Source organism: Nicotiana sylvestris, chromosome 6 (assembly GCF_000393655.2).
Source record: "Nicotiana sylvestris chromosome 6, ASM39365v2, whole genome shotgun sequence".
NCBI lineage: Eukaryota > Viridiplantae > Streptophyta > Magnoliopsida > Solanales > Solanaceae > Nicotiana > Nicotiana sylvestris.
In genome coordinates, this window is record NC_091062.1 from 195072000 (window position 1) to 195091173 (window position 19174).

The following is a 19174-nucleotide window of genomic DNA, read 5'->3' on the forward strand; positions in this document are numbered from 1 at the left end:
TATTATGTTAGCAAGTCTTTATTAGATGCTGAATATCGATATCCTCATTTAGAGAAACTTGCACTAGCATTAATTATGACATCTAGGAAATTGAGATCTTATTTCCAATGTCATCCTATCTCTGTAGTAACTGCCTACCCCTTATGTAATATATTTCATAAACAAGAGTTATCGGGTAGATTAGCCAAGTGGGCTATAGAGCTAAGTGAATATGACATTACATATCAACCTAGAACTGCAATAAAGTCACAAGTTTTAGCAGATTTTGTGGCAGATTTTAGCAAAGGGATACAATTGGAAGCAGAAAAAGAACTGCAGGTATTTAACGGGTCTAATCCAGGTACTTGGACCTTATTTACTGACGGTTCATCAAATGTAAAAGGAGCAGGTCTAGGCATTGTCATGGTACCAACTACGGGAGAAACCATACGATAAGCCATAAAATGTCATCCTATCACCAATAATGAAGCAGAATATGAAGCTATGATTGCAGGTTTAGAATTAGCACGAGAGCTCGGAATAGAGCAGGTCATAATCAAAAGCGATTCACAACTCATAGTTAACCAAGTGCAGGGGACTTATACAGCTAGAGAGGCAAGGATGCAACAATACCTAGAAAAGGCACGGGATTTAGTCAAACAATTCCAAACTTGTAAAGTCATGAAAATACCAAGGGAAGAGAATGTCGAGGCAGACACTTTAGCTAATCTTGCATCCGCTGCAGAAGTAACAAATGAAGAAAATGCTTCTGTAATACATTTGTTTCATTCAATGCTTCATCAAGATAAAAACGGGGTAAATTACAATAATCTAACTTGGGATTAGAGAAATGAGATTCTCAATTTTTTGCAATATGGAATACTACCTAAGGATAAGAAAAAGGCTCAGGCACTTCGCCAAAAGGCTACTCGTTACTGTTTAAATCAGGGCAATTTATATCGGAAAATGTTCGGTGGCCCTCTAGCAAGATGTCTCGGGCCTTCTCAAACAGAATATGTGATGAGAGAAATACACGAGGGACAATGTAGAAATCATGTTGGAGGAAGATCTTTGGGAAAAACCATAATTAGAGTTGGCTATTACTGGCCGAAAATGAAAGAAGAGGCGGAAAATGTTGTGGCTAAATAAGACAAGTGCCAAAGATATGGCAACGACATGCATCGACCAGCTGAATTATTACATCCGGTTATTGCACCATGGCCTTTTATGAAGTGGGGATGGATATTGTAGGTCCACTACCACAAGCCAAAGGCAAAGTAAGATTTCTGTTAGTACTCACCGACTATTTTACTAAGTGGGTCAAAGCAGGAGCCTTCAAACAAGTACGAGAAAAAGAGGTCAGAGACTTCATCTGGCAAAACAACATATGCCAGTTTGGGGTTCCAAAAGAGATCGTGTGTGATAATGGCCCGCAATTCATAGGTGCACAAATCACAGAATTCTTCCAAAGTTGGCAAATTAAAAGGATTACCTCAATACCTTATCATCCGGTGGCCAATGGACAAGCTGAATCTACAAATAAAATTATTATCAATAACTTGAAGAAAAGACTAGAAGAATCAAAGGGCAAGTGGCTAGAGGTACTACCTGGAATCTTGTGCGCTTACCGAACAACAGAAAAAACAAGTACGGGAGAAATACCATTTTCATTTGTACATGGAGCTGAAGCCTTAATTCCAGTAAAAATAGGGGAGTACAAGATATACTCAAGCTACTGAAGAGTCGAATGAAGAAAAGATGCGGGTAAACTTGGATTTACTTAAAGAAAGGAGGGAAATTGCCTTAATAAGGATGGCAGCGCCAAAACAAGTTATTGAGCGGTATTACAGTTGGAAAGTTCGTCTCAGATACTTCAAGATTGGGGACTACGTACTCAAGAAAGTTTTCCAATCCACGAGGGCAGCCAATTCAGGAAAGTTAAGTCCAAATTGGGAGGGGCCTTACAAGATTCATGGTATCACAGGAAAAGGTGCATACGAGCTTGAAACATTGGATGGCAAGATTCTACCTTCAAGTTTAAATGTTGTTCATCTGAAGAAGTACTATTTCTAAGGTAAGGAAATACCAACGGTCAATTATCCCTACTTACAATTTTTATTTTTAAATTGTTAAAATTTTACTAATAATTTTAGATGATAGGCAAAAAGCTAGCCCACATTAAATGATGAATTTAGACTTGAAAGACATGCGGAAGGAACATAATTCCCGGTCTAGGGTTACAACTATTCTGATGGAAATGTAATGGGTTAAGCAGTCTTCATCTAAAATTGTACCTCCGAGTCCCATATGGTTTTCCTTTTAAGGAAAAGGACCGCATGGAAGGAATAATCAAGTACTCGAGATTTCATACTTCAAAGCTCAAACACTTGGGAGACTATATAACATACATATAATATATGTATAAGGAAGGCAAAGAAGGCTGAAACAATTAAATTTCAAGTCAAGCCTAAAGTCTACTCAACAAATATCAAGTTTAGAGCAAAGTTACAAGCCAAAAAATGCAAGCCTAATCCAAAAACCTGTGATGAATACACTCGTGGATATAAATTTCAAACTCCTACGAATGTTTAGGTTAAAGTCAGTATTTAGCCATGGGTCATAAAGAAACCCTTGGATTTTCTTTTTTACAAATCTGTTGTAAAGAAAACAGTTACGGAAGAGTTATAGAAGATATTTAAATGCATGTAAGGTGTTATTTAAGCTTGACAAAGTTCGAATGAAATCTTTTATCAACGTTATTCCAAGAAACATATGTGTTCCTATTTCTCCTTTCGTATGTTTACACCATTATGAAGTTGAGACGTCTTCTTCATTAAGTGTTGTATATAAAAGGACCCTCTTTTATAATTCATGCTTGATTAAAAAATCCATGAAATTAACAAAGCATTTTTAAATGCGAAAGATAAAGGGTAAAATAAAAACCCACATATTAACATTAAAGTGGAAACCCAAACTTATAAAGAAAAAGGCATAGGTAAACCACTAAAAGAGTAAACCAAGAACTCGAAATAAAGATATCATAAAAGTTGAACAAAAAACCTTATAGTATCTTAATGGAAGCAAGAACCTGAACTTATAAAGAAATGAGGCAAGGGCAAATCATTAAAAGAGTATAACAGAAAATCAAGTCAAAGATATTATAAGTTGAAACAAAAACTTTATAATATTTAGTTGAAACTAAGTATGAACTTAGTCCTAAATTAATTGTCATTATAAATCCCCGAAAAGACCTGGGGATATGTTGTTACAAAATACATTACCCCCCAATGAGACCAGGGGTAAAACCACCAAATGTTCCACCAACAAAACAAAACAAAAAAAAGAGTTAAACTTCACCAACAAACTTTCACTGTGGCGCAGGTTCTGAAGAAGAATTCAGGATGGCATCATCAGCAGCAGAAGACTCGATTTGATCAGAAGGAGCTAGGACATCCACCGCACCGGGATTAGCTTCAACATTTTCAGGAGTATCAGCCATGGGTGAAGAAAAACTTTGGCTTTGCTGAGTTTTTTCAATTGTCTCCTTAATCTTTTCTAACTCAGCATGGATCCAAGTTAAAACCTTCCTGGCTTACCTCCGTAAGAGTATCATGACGCGTGTTCAAAATGGCCCAACCTACTTCAACAGCAACCTTGTCCTCAAGAGCCTCGTAGTCTCTTTCCCAATGATCAATTTCACTTTTGAGCTCCTCCTTCTCAGCTAAAGCAGCATTGTAAGAAGACTGTAAAGAGGCAAGTGAACTCTCCAAGAACTTGACCTTATCGGAAGACACTCAGAGATCTTCTTGGGTTTGGGTGAGTGTTTGAACAAGCTCACCAGCATAAACCTCTTTCTCATTCAACAGGGCCTTCAGACCTCTGATCTCTTCAGTAGTTTTGGAGAGTTGTTCAGCAAAAGACGACTCGAGGAGGTTTTTATCCCTGCCCGCCTGGTTAGAAGAAGCTTTCTCAACTGCTAGCTCTGATGCCATGACTCTTAGCTGTTGCTCTAAGGTACATTTGTTTTCTTCTAAAACTTCCATCTCTAGCTGGAGGCTTTTATACCGCTCTTTCCAATTATCTGCCTCAATCTGTTAATCATGCATCAGTTGCTTTGTATGGGAAACCCTTTTCATCATCTCTGTACCGATGAGATTGATCTACATAAAAAAAAAGGGGGTAAGAATCCTAGCAGAAGGAAAATGGTATAAAATATGAAAAGAAATCTATACCTTCAATGATGATTGAACAATGTTATTCATCCAAGTCAAAGAACTTTGACTTTCTAGCTTGGACTTTTCAACCGGAACAATCAAGGGTTTTAACCATACGTCAACCTGGCTAGACTTCTTCAAAAGATTACCATCGGCAGGAACTTCAATGGTAATTTTCTTTATTACGCTACTTCCACTTGAAGAGCCAATTTCAGTACGAGAAATATTGGTAGTAGGGATAGTGGATGAAGTCATAATGGCTTGAGGCGGAGCAGAAATAGCAGTAGAAAGAACAGGCATGTGGCATTCCATTGGGACAGATACGGGAAAGGAGGCGAGAGGTACTTCCTCAAACACCAAGTCAAAGCCTTCATTATCAAACCCACGCGAAAAAAGTTGTTCATCAGAGTCACGAGCTTCCATGGGAGTCTCTTCGTCAAAACTCACTAAAGTGGCTTCAACAGGCTCGGCCACGGGAACAGAACGAGGAGGAGGAGTAACTTCGTCATTCGAAATGACGCGTCTTGTAGCCCGCGGATTTCTAACCAAAGAACTTCCATCCCTCTCATCTTTGTCTTCAGAATCCTAGGGTCTGTCAGCTTTCCTTTTCGATAAAGAACTCAAGATTATCTCTTGAGCTCTTACCAAAGAAAGTCTAGAAGCTGCGATTGACTCAGCGCTTATACCACGAATAGGAAACCCTAATAAAAAGAAGGGTTAAATACATTCTAATGAAAGATTAATAAAAATAGAAGGAGAAGAATTAAATTTTTTAACGTGAGTCCTAAATTTCCAACCAAACCTATTTGAGAGGTACTTCCAAGATATAACTTCCATCGGAGCAATGGTCAACAATTTCTCTACCCAACCACGAAAATTGGAAATCTCTTCAACAATTCCCATGGTTGTTGAAAGAAGAAAAGCGAAACAATCACGGGAAGTACAAACATTTTTAAAAAAAGAGAAGAGAGAAAGTTGTAAAGAAAACTTACATGCAAAATTTTACTTTTCAGGGAATGACATATTTTCTTCACTTACTAACTCTATCGTAGGAGCAGCAACAAATAGGGCATACCAGCCACGATCTTTATCGTCCTTGATGCTGACTAAAACCCTCTTACTCCTCGCCACCAAAGTAAAGATCTCATGACGGAACAACTTAGGGGAGTAGAGGTGGATTAGATGAAAAAAGGTGAAAGGCATTTGAGCCAAATTATCCAGGTACCTTAAACATGTAACAACCCTCCATACAATAGGGCCAATTTATCCTAAACATACATTGAAAAAGTGACAGAATTTGATAATAACTGGATCAATAGGGGGTCTAAAATCCAACATAAAGGGGTACGTATACACAAAAGAAAAGCCAGCTTTGAAGGAAGTGATCCTTTGATTTGCATTAGGATCAGAATTGGGAAATCAAACCTCCAATGACAATCTCTACGAACAACAGAGATCAAACCTTCAGTAATCTATGAAGGATAAACATCGGCACGATCATGAGAGGATATAGAATAAACCTGATTTCTAATTGATCCTCTATCAGTACAAAAAGAAAGTTCAGAAGGGATAATTTCATCTACTATAGGTTCACGGACTGGCTCATTGGAATCCCTAATTCTGGCAGAAGACCTATGTGTAAGAGAAGCCCTAGTTCTAGAAAATGAAGGAGGAGTGGAACTAGGTAGAGAAAAAGAAGAACCTCGGATGGAAACTGATCCTAGACTACGTAGCCTACCCTCTCTCCTGCTCCTAGTAGGAGCAAGGGGAAGTTCATATACGATAAGAACTTTTTGAGGATCAGGGTTTAAAAAGACATAGTTGTACGAAGAGGAAAAGAAGATTTAATAGTCAAGGATGGAAAACTTTTCTATGAAAGAAGAGACAAAGGATATATTTATACTCAGAAGCAACCGTCAAACAAAAAGGTAATGATGGGAACGTCGTAATAAAAACTGTCACTTTGTGATTGATGTAGTCGTAAGACGCTGAAGGGTTGCAGAACCAATCAAAAGTCGCCACGTGTCACATGCATTAAATGGAAGTGACATACGAAGCGTCAATTCCGGAGAAGGTATAATAATATGTGGAATGGCGGTAAAAATTCCCGCTTTAATGAGATCCACTTCCCAAATATTCGATTGTTGAATAAATGACAAGTAGGGGGAGGGACTATCTGTATTGGGAAAAATCGAGTTAACATTTGGAATTAATTGTGTGCTGACATGTCAAGACACGCGAGTCATTAAAAGAATGACATCTAGCAAAGAGTATTCAAAGAGACGCGAGCCTTAATAGGTACGAGCAAAGGTTCAAGAAAATAAGAAGGAACGGTTACTCGGATCTCTTGATAACTTGAAGAGACAACGGATGAATGAACCTAGTTAGCAAAAAGTACAGATACGTATTATCTGTAATTAATGAGCATCAATGATGGGAAACGTTATAGAATCTTCACGAAACAGTTACGATTATCAATTATAACGTTACATTAATGCCATTAATTAATCATAATGACTCTATTATGAGAGGAAAGAAACGTAGTACTTAGAAATAGTTATAAAAGGAGAGAAATAATATTTGTTTGAGGGACACGGATTGTTATTGGAATATACTGATTTACATTGATTTATTTTGCTTACTCAGCTACTTCTCTTATTCTTTTTTATTATATAATTATTTTTTTATTATATAATTATTTTTTTATTTGATTATTAGTAACCCGAATTCTTCTAAAATTAAGCTTTGACCGAAATTACTATTTTCTGGTCAAACAATATTCTCTTCTTACCTTCCAACAAAGATATTTTCCACTTAGATGGGGTTAAAAGCATTCAATTCGATTCAATTTGTCGCGATCTATATTTGGACTTTGGTTTCTCTATATAATTAGTGATTCAACAACAACAACAATCCAGTATAATTTCACTAGTGGAGTCTGGGGAGGATAGTGTCTACGCAGACCTTACCCCTACCATAGGTAGAGAGGCTGTTTCTAAATAGACCTTCGGCATCCTTCCCACCAAGAACTCCCACCTTCCTCTTGGGGTGACTCGAACTCACAACCTCTTAATTGAAAGTGGGGTTGCTTATCGCAAAATTCAGCAATCTTAATTTATGTCCCACCTCATAAGTGGAGATGGGACTGGTCCTTTATAGTTTATCTCTTGTCACTCTCATCCCTGATTTCCTATAAACATTATAAAGTTCTAAGCACTCTTAAATTAAAATTAGAATCCTTAGAGATCTCAAAATCAATGTAAATGTATTCTAGGATTTATTAGTTAAAATGTAATTAGTAATTAATTTTCTGATAACTAGTACTTTACTCCAGCTTAGTCGTTGCATATTGAGTACTACCACTATAGGCTATCACGAAACAGAAATTACGCTGCTTTAAGAGAACCAAGAATTCTCATAATCAATACTCTCTTTCATTTCTTGTTACCTTTTGTAAATCTAATAGTGATATACAAGGTAGGGTAAGGGTGTCAATGGATATGTAAAACCCGATTAAATCGTCGAATTGATTTTTAGGTTTCTTTTAATAAAATCTTAGGTTTTATATAAATTTATAATTGTACCGATAATTAGGATAGGTTTTAAATTTTATAAAAATAAACACAGAAAATAACGAATCGTGCCAAATAAATTTATATTTGATAAATACATTTACATATTAAGTTTAAAAAAATAAATCATTACATTTTTCCTTGGGCCTTGAAATTATGAAAATTACAAGTCAGCAAGTAATTAAATTCAAAATCCTAATTCTTAAACCTATTATGTTATTCGTATTGAGACTAAATTATTTTCAGCATATTCACTAGCAAGAAATAGGGTATTCTAGTGATTATGTGTAGCAAACTACAATGTATTGAATATGTTTATTTTCATATATTTAATCTTCTATATGCTTTATTCTTTAGTCCCATTTTGGTTAATATCTTCATACTAGATCTATACTCTTTCATGTTTGCTAAAGTCCTATAAAAGTCATGTACGTATGTTATGCATTCTGCTTCTACTAGTGACTTTTACATGATATTTATAAAATATAACAAAAATTAACTGAACCGTACCAATTCGAAAAGTCTAATTTTGGTTATACATAATAGAATAATCAAAAAATTAGTATGGTACAAATTTTATAAAATAATCAGCGGAACCAAACCGTTGACACCCCTAAGGTAGGGGTCCTCCTAAAAACCCCAACCTTTTTAGTTTACGTATATTTTGAATGCAACTAATAGATGACGAATCCAAGGGCTATTTTCTTAGCATTTATCATCTCAAGAGACAAAGATGCTTAAGTCCTGTGTCAAACACTTGCTAGCTTAGGCAAAGGGACAACAAGTTTTCCTTAAGTTGGTATTGCTTTGTTGTGAATCAAACATGTCAAGTCCTTCCACAACAACTTGTCCTCACGTGGAAGATTGGGGTGAGAAATGAATAGATATCATTTATGTGATACTGTCCAACAAGGAGGTCCCATGCAGACGCGGAGCCAGGATTTGATGTGCGTATGACTTCGGATTTAACCCGTTTGAGTTACTCTTATGCCTCTGGTTCTGAAGACATATATCAGGTCACGGTTGATTCTGGATAGACATATTTGAATGTTCTTTGCTACAACAACAAACATTTCAACGTATACTGCACTCAATTGTAAGTGTTTATGTATGGTCTCATGAAAGGAGTCAGGTGGGCACCAATAATCAATTCCAGAAGTTGATTTACCTAGACCTGTATCAGAAATAATTTCGTTGTATTTCTTGTTTCCATGTGATCCTTATTAATTGATATTTCAGATATTGATATACAAAATCTGAAAACTGCAAGTCCGGACTTAGATATGGAAATGGAATGTCCAAATAACTAAATAGAGACAGTTCATAATCTGTTGAACCATTCAAACATTTTGTAAATAGATTATTTCTCTTCATGATTGAGATAGAAAAAGATGCACGTTGGAGCAACGAAGAAACGCGTTTCTACAGGTTAGGAACCAGTTTCTCCCTCTCCTTCCCCCGAGCGAGCCTAGGCAGGAGCTAGCCTTCTGGCACTAAGGTCCACCTAATGATTGAGATAGAAGTCCTAGTCTCTAGCTAGGCCGGCTCTTCTGGTTTCTGAGAAGCAAAATTCATGGTTCTAACTATCCCTGTGTTAGTTGTAATGACAGGATGGCATTTTCTTTGAATTAGCCGGTCTGTCACATGTTACTGTATTGGTCCATCATCAGGCAAGAAAAGGGCCACCTTTGAATTCTGCTTGCTCATTAGCATACATAGATTATCAAATGAAAATGACAGTTTTACTTTTGAGCAACAGTGAGTTTAGTTCATCATTTGATGTTTATGATGTCAATAGAAAACAGGAGACAACATGCTGTTGAAGAGGTTGCAACATGTCGGCAAGGTCCTGTTGATTGTGCACGAACAAAATATGAATCCAAGGGTAAAGTAAGAAAGGGTTTAGCGTGTGGAAACACGAACTCTTCGGGGAACCAGTAACGTGTAAACCATGTCATGATGTCAAACCACAGCACAATAGCAGCAGTTGCAGTTAAACACTTGAGTTGGCATGACCTTGGTTTTTCTTTTGATAGCATCTGCTTCTTGTAGTGAAATGCAGTACAACGGAATTAATGCATTTCAAATGTTATTTACCAATCATTGCACACCGGGACAACAATCTTTTAAGATGAAAAAAGGGTTGTCGGTGCACAAAACATCCCGCGTTCACATAGGGTTTGGGGAAGGGCCGCACCCCAAGGGGGTGTGATGTAGGCAGTCTATCCTGATGCAAGCATCAGTGGCTGATTCCACGACTCGAAATTGTGGCATGGAGACAACTTGACCGTTGCTCCAAGGCTCCTCTTCCAATTTTTTTAAGATGGATTTCAATATTAAAGCCAGTACAATTTTGTGGAATTAGAATTTCAGTTTTCAATTTTCAAATTCAGGTCTCATACTTTTTTGACACTTAGAAGCAGAAACATTTAACAGAGACGTTTCCTGTTGATCTAATCTTATTTGATTTCTCTTTCACAATAGATTCTTCATATTTTCGTTTCTCTTCTGCTTGTGTTCTTGCTCCTTTAGCAATATGATCAATCCTAGCTAGTTTATTTTTGTAATGCTGCAAGTTCCTTTTCATAGCAAGCTCCAATTGATTCTGCAATTTTCCAACAACAGTCATTATAAGCTTTAACACCATTTTGCACTATTAACATCTCAAAAACTAACCTTTCTTCTTTCCATTTGTTGTTTTGCTATCATCTTCTTTTCATTCTCCCAAGCAAGAAGTGCAGAAAGCAGTTCATCATGTCTGAAATTAGAGAAATTTCTTTACAATAAGATATCACTAGATTACAATATATATTGCAACAAAAGATTAAAAATGTATATTATATGTGAATTTAAAATCATCAACCTCAATAACATTTAAAAAAAAGACATGCAACAAAAGTGTACCGCTTCCTTATTTTCGCGGTCTGAGCTTTCTCCCAAGCATCAGCTTTGTTTTCAGCCTTTCTGCTTCCTCTTGAAATTCCATTTTGAATTTTATCATTAGCAGGAGTTATGGTTGTCATTTCTACTAAAGTATTACGATTCGGCATGGATGGCCTTATCATTGGAGCTTCAAATCAAACATGGTGAGCAATTTTTTGTCAAGGAAAAATGAGTTTAAGTTCTATGCATTAAAAGTTGTAAAAGTATTTACACGTAAATATCAATGATAAGCATTAACCGGAAAGCTAGTAAAAATTATAACTATCTGATATAAAATATTTAATTATACTGATGATGTAACTGTCAGTTCTATATAACTAAAATCAAGGGAAAATTATCGTTTGAGGGTGCGAACAAAGTCTCACATCGGTAGCTGAAAAGATTGGGAGCTTACATAAGGTGTAAAGATCTCTTAATAGTGTGATGCCTTCTGGGGAAAACGTGTGGGCTTAGCCCAAAATAGACAAAATTACATCATGTTAAGAGTATCTTTGGGCTGGTTTAATCCAACAACTATGTATGCAGGGCGGAGATTTACCTGCTTCTGCAGGTCGAACGGGTCCTCTTGTTTTTGTCTGATATTGAGAGCCAGCATTTTCTTCAAGGGAATATATAGCAAATGCAGAAGCTGCAATTGCTGCTGCAATTTCTCCATCACCCAAATCATAATAGTTTTTTCTCATTTATCTAGCTGGTGCCTGTTCTGGTGTTTTGCTAACAATAATAAGGCTATTAAAACTTTCTGAATTCCCCCTTATATTCAATAGCCTGGATCAAAACCTTGTATATGTGTTTTCTTGGCTTAAAAAGTTGTTATGAAAATACAAGAAATTACAGTTGAAAAATAATTAAAATGAAGAAAAATAAATAAATATTCGTTAGGCTGAGGCGCGAATATCTTACTTTCTTTAAGTATATTCAAGCTCAATGTGGTAGAATCTTCAAACATCCAGTAGTAATATTTTTGACTTGTCCCCTTTCAGGACACAACAACCCAATAATGTCGAATGACTCGAATAAACTCTTGGAATAGTTGTTGAGTCCAAAGAAAAGTCAGCCTTGATGTCAATTGTACCAGCTACAGATTAGAAACAATTGATTGAAAAATCTTGAAAATCAAGAACCAAACAGGACTAATAAGCCTTCAATTTGTTTCTATTTTTGAGATAGGACTGTTAACATTGTTTACTTAAACCAGATGTTTCATTTGCTGTTTTCAATATTGTCACTACCTCAAATTCATGTAGACCTTTTCTAACCAGAAACTGCTAATTTCAAAGCAAATACTAACATTTGATTTTCTGTTGAAACAAACTCTTGTATAACCAGCTTTAGTATTTAGTTCATGAACAGAAAACAGGACTATATATATAATGTGCAGAATCTTTGCAACTATGTTTGGAATAGTTTCTTGCAAAAGCAATGGACTTTTTCATCTTATTTTCCTATCAATCTTTTCTCAAGGCATATCCCATGTGGCCAAAATGAGAGAGAGAAGCAAAAAATGAAAAGGCAAGCTTTAACCAAATTGACAAACCTTTTCTTTCAACTTGACTTCTTGAAGTGTAAGATCAAAGTAAGTCTTGCAGGAAAGGTATGTCTCTTGTTTCTGTTGCATGTCATGCTGGAAAGGTATCTGTTTAGAGTTTGTGCAGTCAGCCCAAGCGACCCAATGGATAGGTATTTGGGCCTTTTACTGGACCCAGACCCTAAAGTCCTATTCTTGCCACTTTTAAGTCTGCTATTCAAAATATATCCATAATTTACAATGTATTTAAAGATTTAGCCAATTTACCTAAATTTTAGGATAAAATATCCTGAATTGCTAATTTGAATTTCAGGATTAAGTGTTTCAAATTTCTGAACTGCTAATTTAAAATTTTGGACATAAAATTCGAATTTTTGGATACAGTTTTTGAACTTTAGGACACGATATCCTGAAGTTTGAATAAATTGCTAATCATTAAGTACATTGTAATATGGGTATATTTAAAATAATATTTCGTGGCCCAACCCATTTAATAATAAAGGAAATGCATGTTCACAAGTCAAAAACTATCAGGGATTTTACACATTTGGGTCGACTGAAAATGATTATATTTGCTAAATGTATAATACATGGAGTATATATTAATATACAAAATATATAATTACCGGTTGTTATTTTAGTTAGCGACTATACAATGTAAATTTTCCAAAATAGTACTCATTCCATTTCCACTACTAGAAATTCGAAAAAAAACAACCAAAATTGGTCTGTCATGAAAAGCGACCAAAGTTGGTCGCTAAATTGGAGAAAATAATTAAATAATTATGCTAAATACATTAGCGACCAAGGTTGGTCGCTTTTTGGTCGATAATGTGGTCAAAATGTTGACCGGACGGGTCAGACTTGCTTGGTCAAAGAAATACTGAAATTAGCGACTAACTTTGGTCGCTAATCTAGGAACCAGTTATAAAATTTTAATAATAATATTATTATTTAAAAAAATTATAAAATATAAATAAATATAAATTAAAATTAGCGACCAAAGTTGGTCGCTTACGAAAGGGGAAGCAGATAGCGACCAAAGTTGGTCGCTTAAGAAAGGAGAAACAGATAGAGACCAACTTTGATCGCTAATCTGGGACCCAGTTCTAACGTTTAACAATTATATTATTATTTTAAATATTATATAAAATATAAATAAATCTGATTTAAATTTAGCGACCAACTTTGGTCGCTAATTTTAATTTCTGGATAATTAGCGACCAAAGTTGGTCTCTTTTCAGGTCAACATTGGTCAAAATTAAAAATCACTTTTATATTTACTATCTAAATAATATAAATGTAATCCGTTAACACTTTTGTAATACAAGAGATGAATACACATGCTATATATGTAGTTAAAGTAGTACAACGAAGTGTGTTTATATATATATATATATATATATGTAAATTGATTCATCGACTTATAACCTACTCAGATGCATCGTTGAATATTAAAAACAAAACGTCTCGACTTGTATCAATTAATCTGTTATAATTGATTCATCGACTTATAACATAGTGATGAATGAATGTAATTCATTAACTCTGTTACAATACAAATAATGAATACAATATCATGTACTATAACATGCTATATATGTAGTTAAAGTAGCACGAAGTTTGTGCGTGTTATATATATACACACACTAACATATACTATAACAAGTTATATATATGTTAAAGTATTACAGTGAAGTGTGTGTGTATATGTGTGTGTGTCTATATATATATATAAGAACATGAAGCGCTCGGAACACAGTCCGAGGAGGTGCATTATGATCAATATGACAGGATCATCATATTCCCTGAGGGTGATGGGTAAGAGTTATTTGTTATTTTTACGTTTATTGTTTTGTACAGTTTTTACTAAGATATTAATGTATTTTTTTAATTAAATTGCATGTTCATCCCGAGTAATATTACTACGAGGATAATCACCAACGCCACCAGAAAGCTTTATGATGGCCCTTATGCGACTTGGAGTGAATTTTCACTCTCGCTGAAGGAGCAAATTTTCAATCAATTTAAGGTATAAATGTTCTTTTAAGCAGTATAATTATTTATATTTATGATATTTCCATATAATATTTAACTTTTGAAATACAGAGCAAGTGTGTATGGGAACACCGCTATACGCGAAAGTGACTGCAAATTTTCATCTCAAAGCTCGCAAGCGGTTGTTGCATAGTTTCTCCAAAGCTAGAAAGTTGAACCAGAAGCCTGACCGGTTGCTTCAGAATTTATGGGAGGATTTGCAAAGGCAGTAGCTTACCGCAAAGTTCTTAGAGAAGAGCAAAAAAGGAAAGAAAGTCCGTGCATCTGAGAAGGGAGGATCCTTGCACACTGGAGGTGCGATCAGCCTAGGGACAATAAAAAGAAGAATGGTACGTAATTGCTTAATTTATTTTAATTTTCAAAGTATATCTATTCTGTTTATTATCTAAATTTTATGAGTTTTCAGGAAAAGAAGTTGGGGCATCCGATGAACCAAGATGAGTTATTCAAGGAGACTCATATTGTAAAGAAGAAGAAAGAGACGGATCAAGAAAGGCGGGTTCGAGGGCCGAGCCTCGACTGTACATGTAAGTTTTCACTTTTCATTAAGTATTTTGATTTACTTTAATATAAATTTTGAAATACTAATTCAATGTAATTTTTCTTATAGGGTCGCTTCACAGCTGAAGTGGAGGAATTCATATGCAGTCAGCCACCTAATGAGTCGGGCGAGCCAACCAACCTTCGGACGAGGATGCTGAAAGAATAAAGATGGAGGCCGCTGACGGTCCAAAATAGGGGAAGGTATAGGGGCTTCCTACTAAGAAATTCCATCGCAATAAGTGTGGAATTCAAGGAATAGGGACTTCCTCGCAAGGCGAGCAACTTGATGGGGAGAGCCTCTCCGCTATGCGGGAGACTATGACAAAGCTCACATCCGAGCTAGAAGCAGCCAAGGAAAGAGAAAAGCTTAGAGATGCTCAGTACATTGGCATGTAAGCTCAGTGCCAGGGCATGCAAGAGCAACTCAAATATCTCCTAGCTTCTGGAGGTTTTCCGATTCCCCGGTCTCGTGAGTCATCGCCAAAGGCTCGACTTCACCGTGCTCATTCCTCCCGTCCTCCCCGTGCTCGTTCCTCCCATCCTCCGCATGATTGTTCTTCCCATCCTCGACAAGTAGACCCTTCTGTATACCGTCTTGGTGATGAAAGTTCATCAATGATGATAATGATGTACAAAACAGTCCTTGACTTTTATACACTTTGAACTAGACAAATAGAACCAGTTTTCGAATGAGCTTGTAATAAGAGTTAACTTAGTTTGGTTAGCTTAATGTGTTAGTTCTATTGAACTTTATACTTTGTTGGTTTTAATGTTTTTGTTAATGTTGTTGTTAATGTTGTTGTTGTGTTGTTGTTGTTGTTGTTGTTGTTGTTGTTGTTGTTGTGTTGCTGTTGGTTTTGTTGTTGGTATTGTTGTTGTTGTTGCTTGTAATAGGGAATTTGGTATGCTGGCAGGTGATAGCTACCAAAACAGGCAGTTTCCGCCAAAATTATACCTAAAAATATTTTCTGGGCAATAACGACCAATATTGATCGCTAATTAACCCAGATTTCTTAAAAAGCGACCAACTTTGGTCGCTATCTATTAAAAAAATAATTTCTGGAAAATGGCGACCAATTTTGGTCGCTTATGTTTAAAAAATAATTAAATTCTTGCAATTAGCGACCAGTTTTGGTCGCTTATGTTTAAAAAAAATAAAAAAGCGACCAACTTTGGTCGCTATTTTCTAGATTTTAAAATATAATATTTGGTTTGCAGACCAAAGGTGGTCGCTATATTTTGATTAACAGTAAATAAAAAACGTAATTTAAATATAGAGACCAACTTTGGTCGCTAAATTTATATTATTAAAATATTAAAGCGACCAAAGTTGGTCGGTATATTGTTTTATCCGGAATATTTGGTCCTTTTACCTTAGAGACCAAAGTTGGTCGCTAATTAGTGACCAAGCCAGTTTGGACGGCTTTTGGTCTCTTTTTGACATGTAAGCGACCAACTTTGGTCGCTTTTTGCGGTTGCTTTTTTCCGAATTTCTAGTAGTGTCCCATGTCAATGCATTTAATTGTAGTAAATGTATAAGTTAGAATAATTAGGTGGTGAGAACTAAATTCTAAACTCAAGACATATTATCCCGATTCAAATTTGTGAGTTAATAAAGTGAGAAAAATTAATGTAAAAATTGCATGGGGCGCTCTATTTGGTCGCCCCCATTTAACTTATACCCATTTTCTTAAAAGTTCTAACTTGTACCTACTTTTTAAACAATTTCAGCCCTCTTTCTCCTCCTCCCTCTTCTCCTTCGTTTTCTTCTTCTTCTTCTTCTTCTTCTTCTTCTTCTTCTTCTTCTTCTTCTTCTTCTTCTTCTTCTTCTTCTTCTTCTTCTTCTTCTTCTTCTAAACAACTTCGTTTTCTATTAGTAAAAAGGGTGGGCTGTGTTATTAAACGGAACAATTCTGTTTTCCTCAATTCTGGTTGAAATTTTGTCAAGAAAAGAATGCAGTATCTTTTAATGTCCTTGTTAAGATAGGTCTTGTGGTTATATTATGGTTGACGGTGACACTAATTAAGCTCTGTGTATTGTAAAATTAATGCAATTTGATTTGCTCCATTTTTTTTTTCCTGTAGATTTAATGGTAATAGTTGGAAGCTCGACTGTTTTAACATTGAAGTGTTAAAACATTTGCCTGTTATTTTTTTAAGACCCTTTTCTTGTCTATTAACCTATGTTCTCCCTCAAATCTTGCAGACTGGAAACTAATTGCCATGATGAAATCTGTTCGGCTTTGTTTCCTATTTTTCATGTGTGAGACAAGAGCAAATCAGAAATTCGTCAGTTGCAAAACAAAAACTTCAGCTCTAGAGCTGAAGTTCGCCAATTATAAAAATAAAAACTTGCTACTCCAGTCCCGTCTACTATAATGCTGAAGTTTTGCGTGATTACCTTTGCTACTTCAGCCCCGTATGCTAAAGTTACGCGAAAAGTGGGTACGCTTGCAATTTTTTTGTAAAGCGGGCACAAGTTAAAATGTGACCCAAAAAACGGGTATAGATGCAAATGCCCCAAAATTAAACTAGATATGAGTAGAATCCAATCTTTGGTTTGGGCTATGAACTAAGGTAAATTTCCCGTGTTTTAAGCACAAAAGTCCAATAGGGTTATTCGAGATTACATTACACTAAAAACAACCCTAACTTATGGCATGTTTGGCCAAACTTTTAAAATCTGCTTATTTTAATAAGTACTTTTTCTAAAAGTAATAGTCTCTTTGGCCAAACTTTTTTTTTGGCCAAAAGTGCCCTTTTTTTTTGGGCCAAAAGTACTTTTGGCCAAAAATTGAGGTGTTTGGCCAAGCTTTTAGAAGGAAAAAAGTGCTTTTGAGGAGAAGTAGAAACAGTTTTTGAGAAGCAGAAAAATGTAGCTTCTCTCCAAAAGCACTTTACTGAGAAGCACTTTTGAGAAAAATACACTTAGAAGAAGTTTTCAAAAGATTGGCCAAACGCTAATTATTGCTCAAAGTGCTTTTCAAATTAATTAGGCAAACACAAATTGATTCTCACCAAAAGTACTTTTTTGAAAAACACTTTTGAAAAAAGCACTTCTCAAAATAAGCATAGTTTAGAAGCTTGGTCAAACAGGCTATAATCAATTTTGAGAATCAGTTTGTATTTGGTTAAGGTTAATCAATTTGAAAAGCATTTTTTGAGTAGCAATTAGTGTTTGGCCAAGCTTTTAAAAGCTGATTCTACGTGTATTTTCTCAAAATTGTTTCTTTAGAAAAATGCTTTTGAATAGAAGCTACTTTTTTCTGTTTCTCAAAAATTGCTCCTCAAAATCACTTTTTTATTTCTAAAAGCTTGGCCAAACATCTTACTTTTTTAAAAAAAAAGCACTTTTGGCCCGACAAAAAACTTGGCCAACCAGGCTATTAAGCTTGTCAAAAGGGTCATGTATCTCCTTTAGAGGCAATTTAGGGGTGTGCATTCGATTTATCGATTCGATTTTGACCCTTATCGATAATTACTTATCGATTTGTACATATGCTTATCGTTATCGTTTCAATAAGGTTTCGATTTTTTTAATTTCGATTTATCGATTTTTGGGGCTTATCGATTCGGTTATCGATTACACCAATAAAAAAATTTGCGGGATTCCACGGAAAGTATATCGCTATAAACACGCCTAACTAATATGGACAAAAAGAAGCTAAAATAAGACGAACACCGTTTATAACATAAAAATTGTGTCAACAAGCACATGCAACAAAACTAAAGTAAGAGATCAAATGTATGCCACCAACACTCTAACGGTATAAAAAAAATAAAAATACATCATCACGTCTAATTCTATTTTCCATTAATTTGAACTTCATTCCCTTGTGCTTTAAATATGATCATTCCTTAAATGTGATAGATGAAATAATAGGGTTAGAGACTTAGGGTAAAGGAAAGAGTATTATAGAATAAGGGTAAAAAAAAAAAAATTAGTATATCTTATAGATTTATCGATAAACCGATAACTAAAAAGAACAAAATCGAAATCGATAAAATTTCGAAATCGAAATTGATATTGATAAATCGATAAATTGATATCGATAAACCAATAATAAATAATCGAGATAAATCGATTCGAATGTACACCCCGAGAGGCATCTCAGAAACAGTAAGAAAGAGAGTAGAGGCATTGGCTATACAGTTTTTTGAAAAGTTCTTCCTCAAATATTCACGTAGATGTTATTTTCTAACTATCTATTCACTGGATTTGACTGATGTTGACCAAATTCAACCAAATCTTAGTCAATTATAAAAAAAATTCATATAAAATACAATTCTGAAAAAACAAAGAAGTACCACTTCTATTACTCAGCCAGTGTTCATCT

General features: G+C 35.3%; 1 protein-coding gene across 6 annotated transcripts; it reads right to left on the reverse strand.

The window, feature by feature from the left end:
- Positions 1 to 10093: 10093 nt before the first annotated feature.
- On the reverse strand, positions 10094 to 12029 carry LOC104247500 (remorin 1.4). 6 transcript variants are annotated; one of them, XM_070150192.1, is made up of 5 exons: positions 12000 to 12029; positions 11247 to 11786; positions 10670 to 10835; positions 10442 to 10523; positions 10094 to 10370 (listed from the first exon to the last, which is right to left on the reverse strand). In XM_070150192.1, exons 2-5 carry the CDS (start codon positions 11389 to 11391, stop codon positions 10179 to 10181), a joined length of 585 nt encoding a protein of 194 aa, XP_070006293.1. In that variant the 5' UTR covers positions 11392 to 11786; positions 12000 to 12029; the 3' UTR covers positions 10094 to 10178. The 6 variants fall into 6 exon arrangements, with proteins under 6 accessions (XP_070006293.1, XP_070006292.1, XP_070006291.1 ...); XM_070150191.1 differs by having other exon boundaries at positions 11247 to 11411; positions 11612 to 12028; XM_070150190.1 differs by having other exon boundaries at positions 11247 to 11422; positions 11612 to 12028.
- Between the last annotated feature and the right edge of the window lie 7145 nt (positions 12030 to 19174).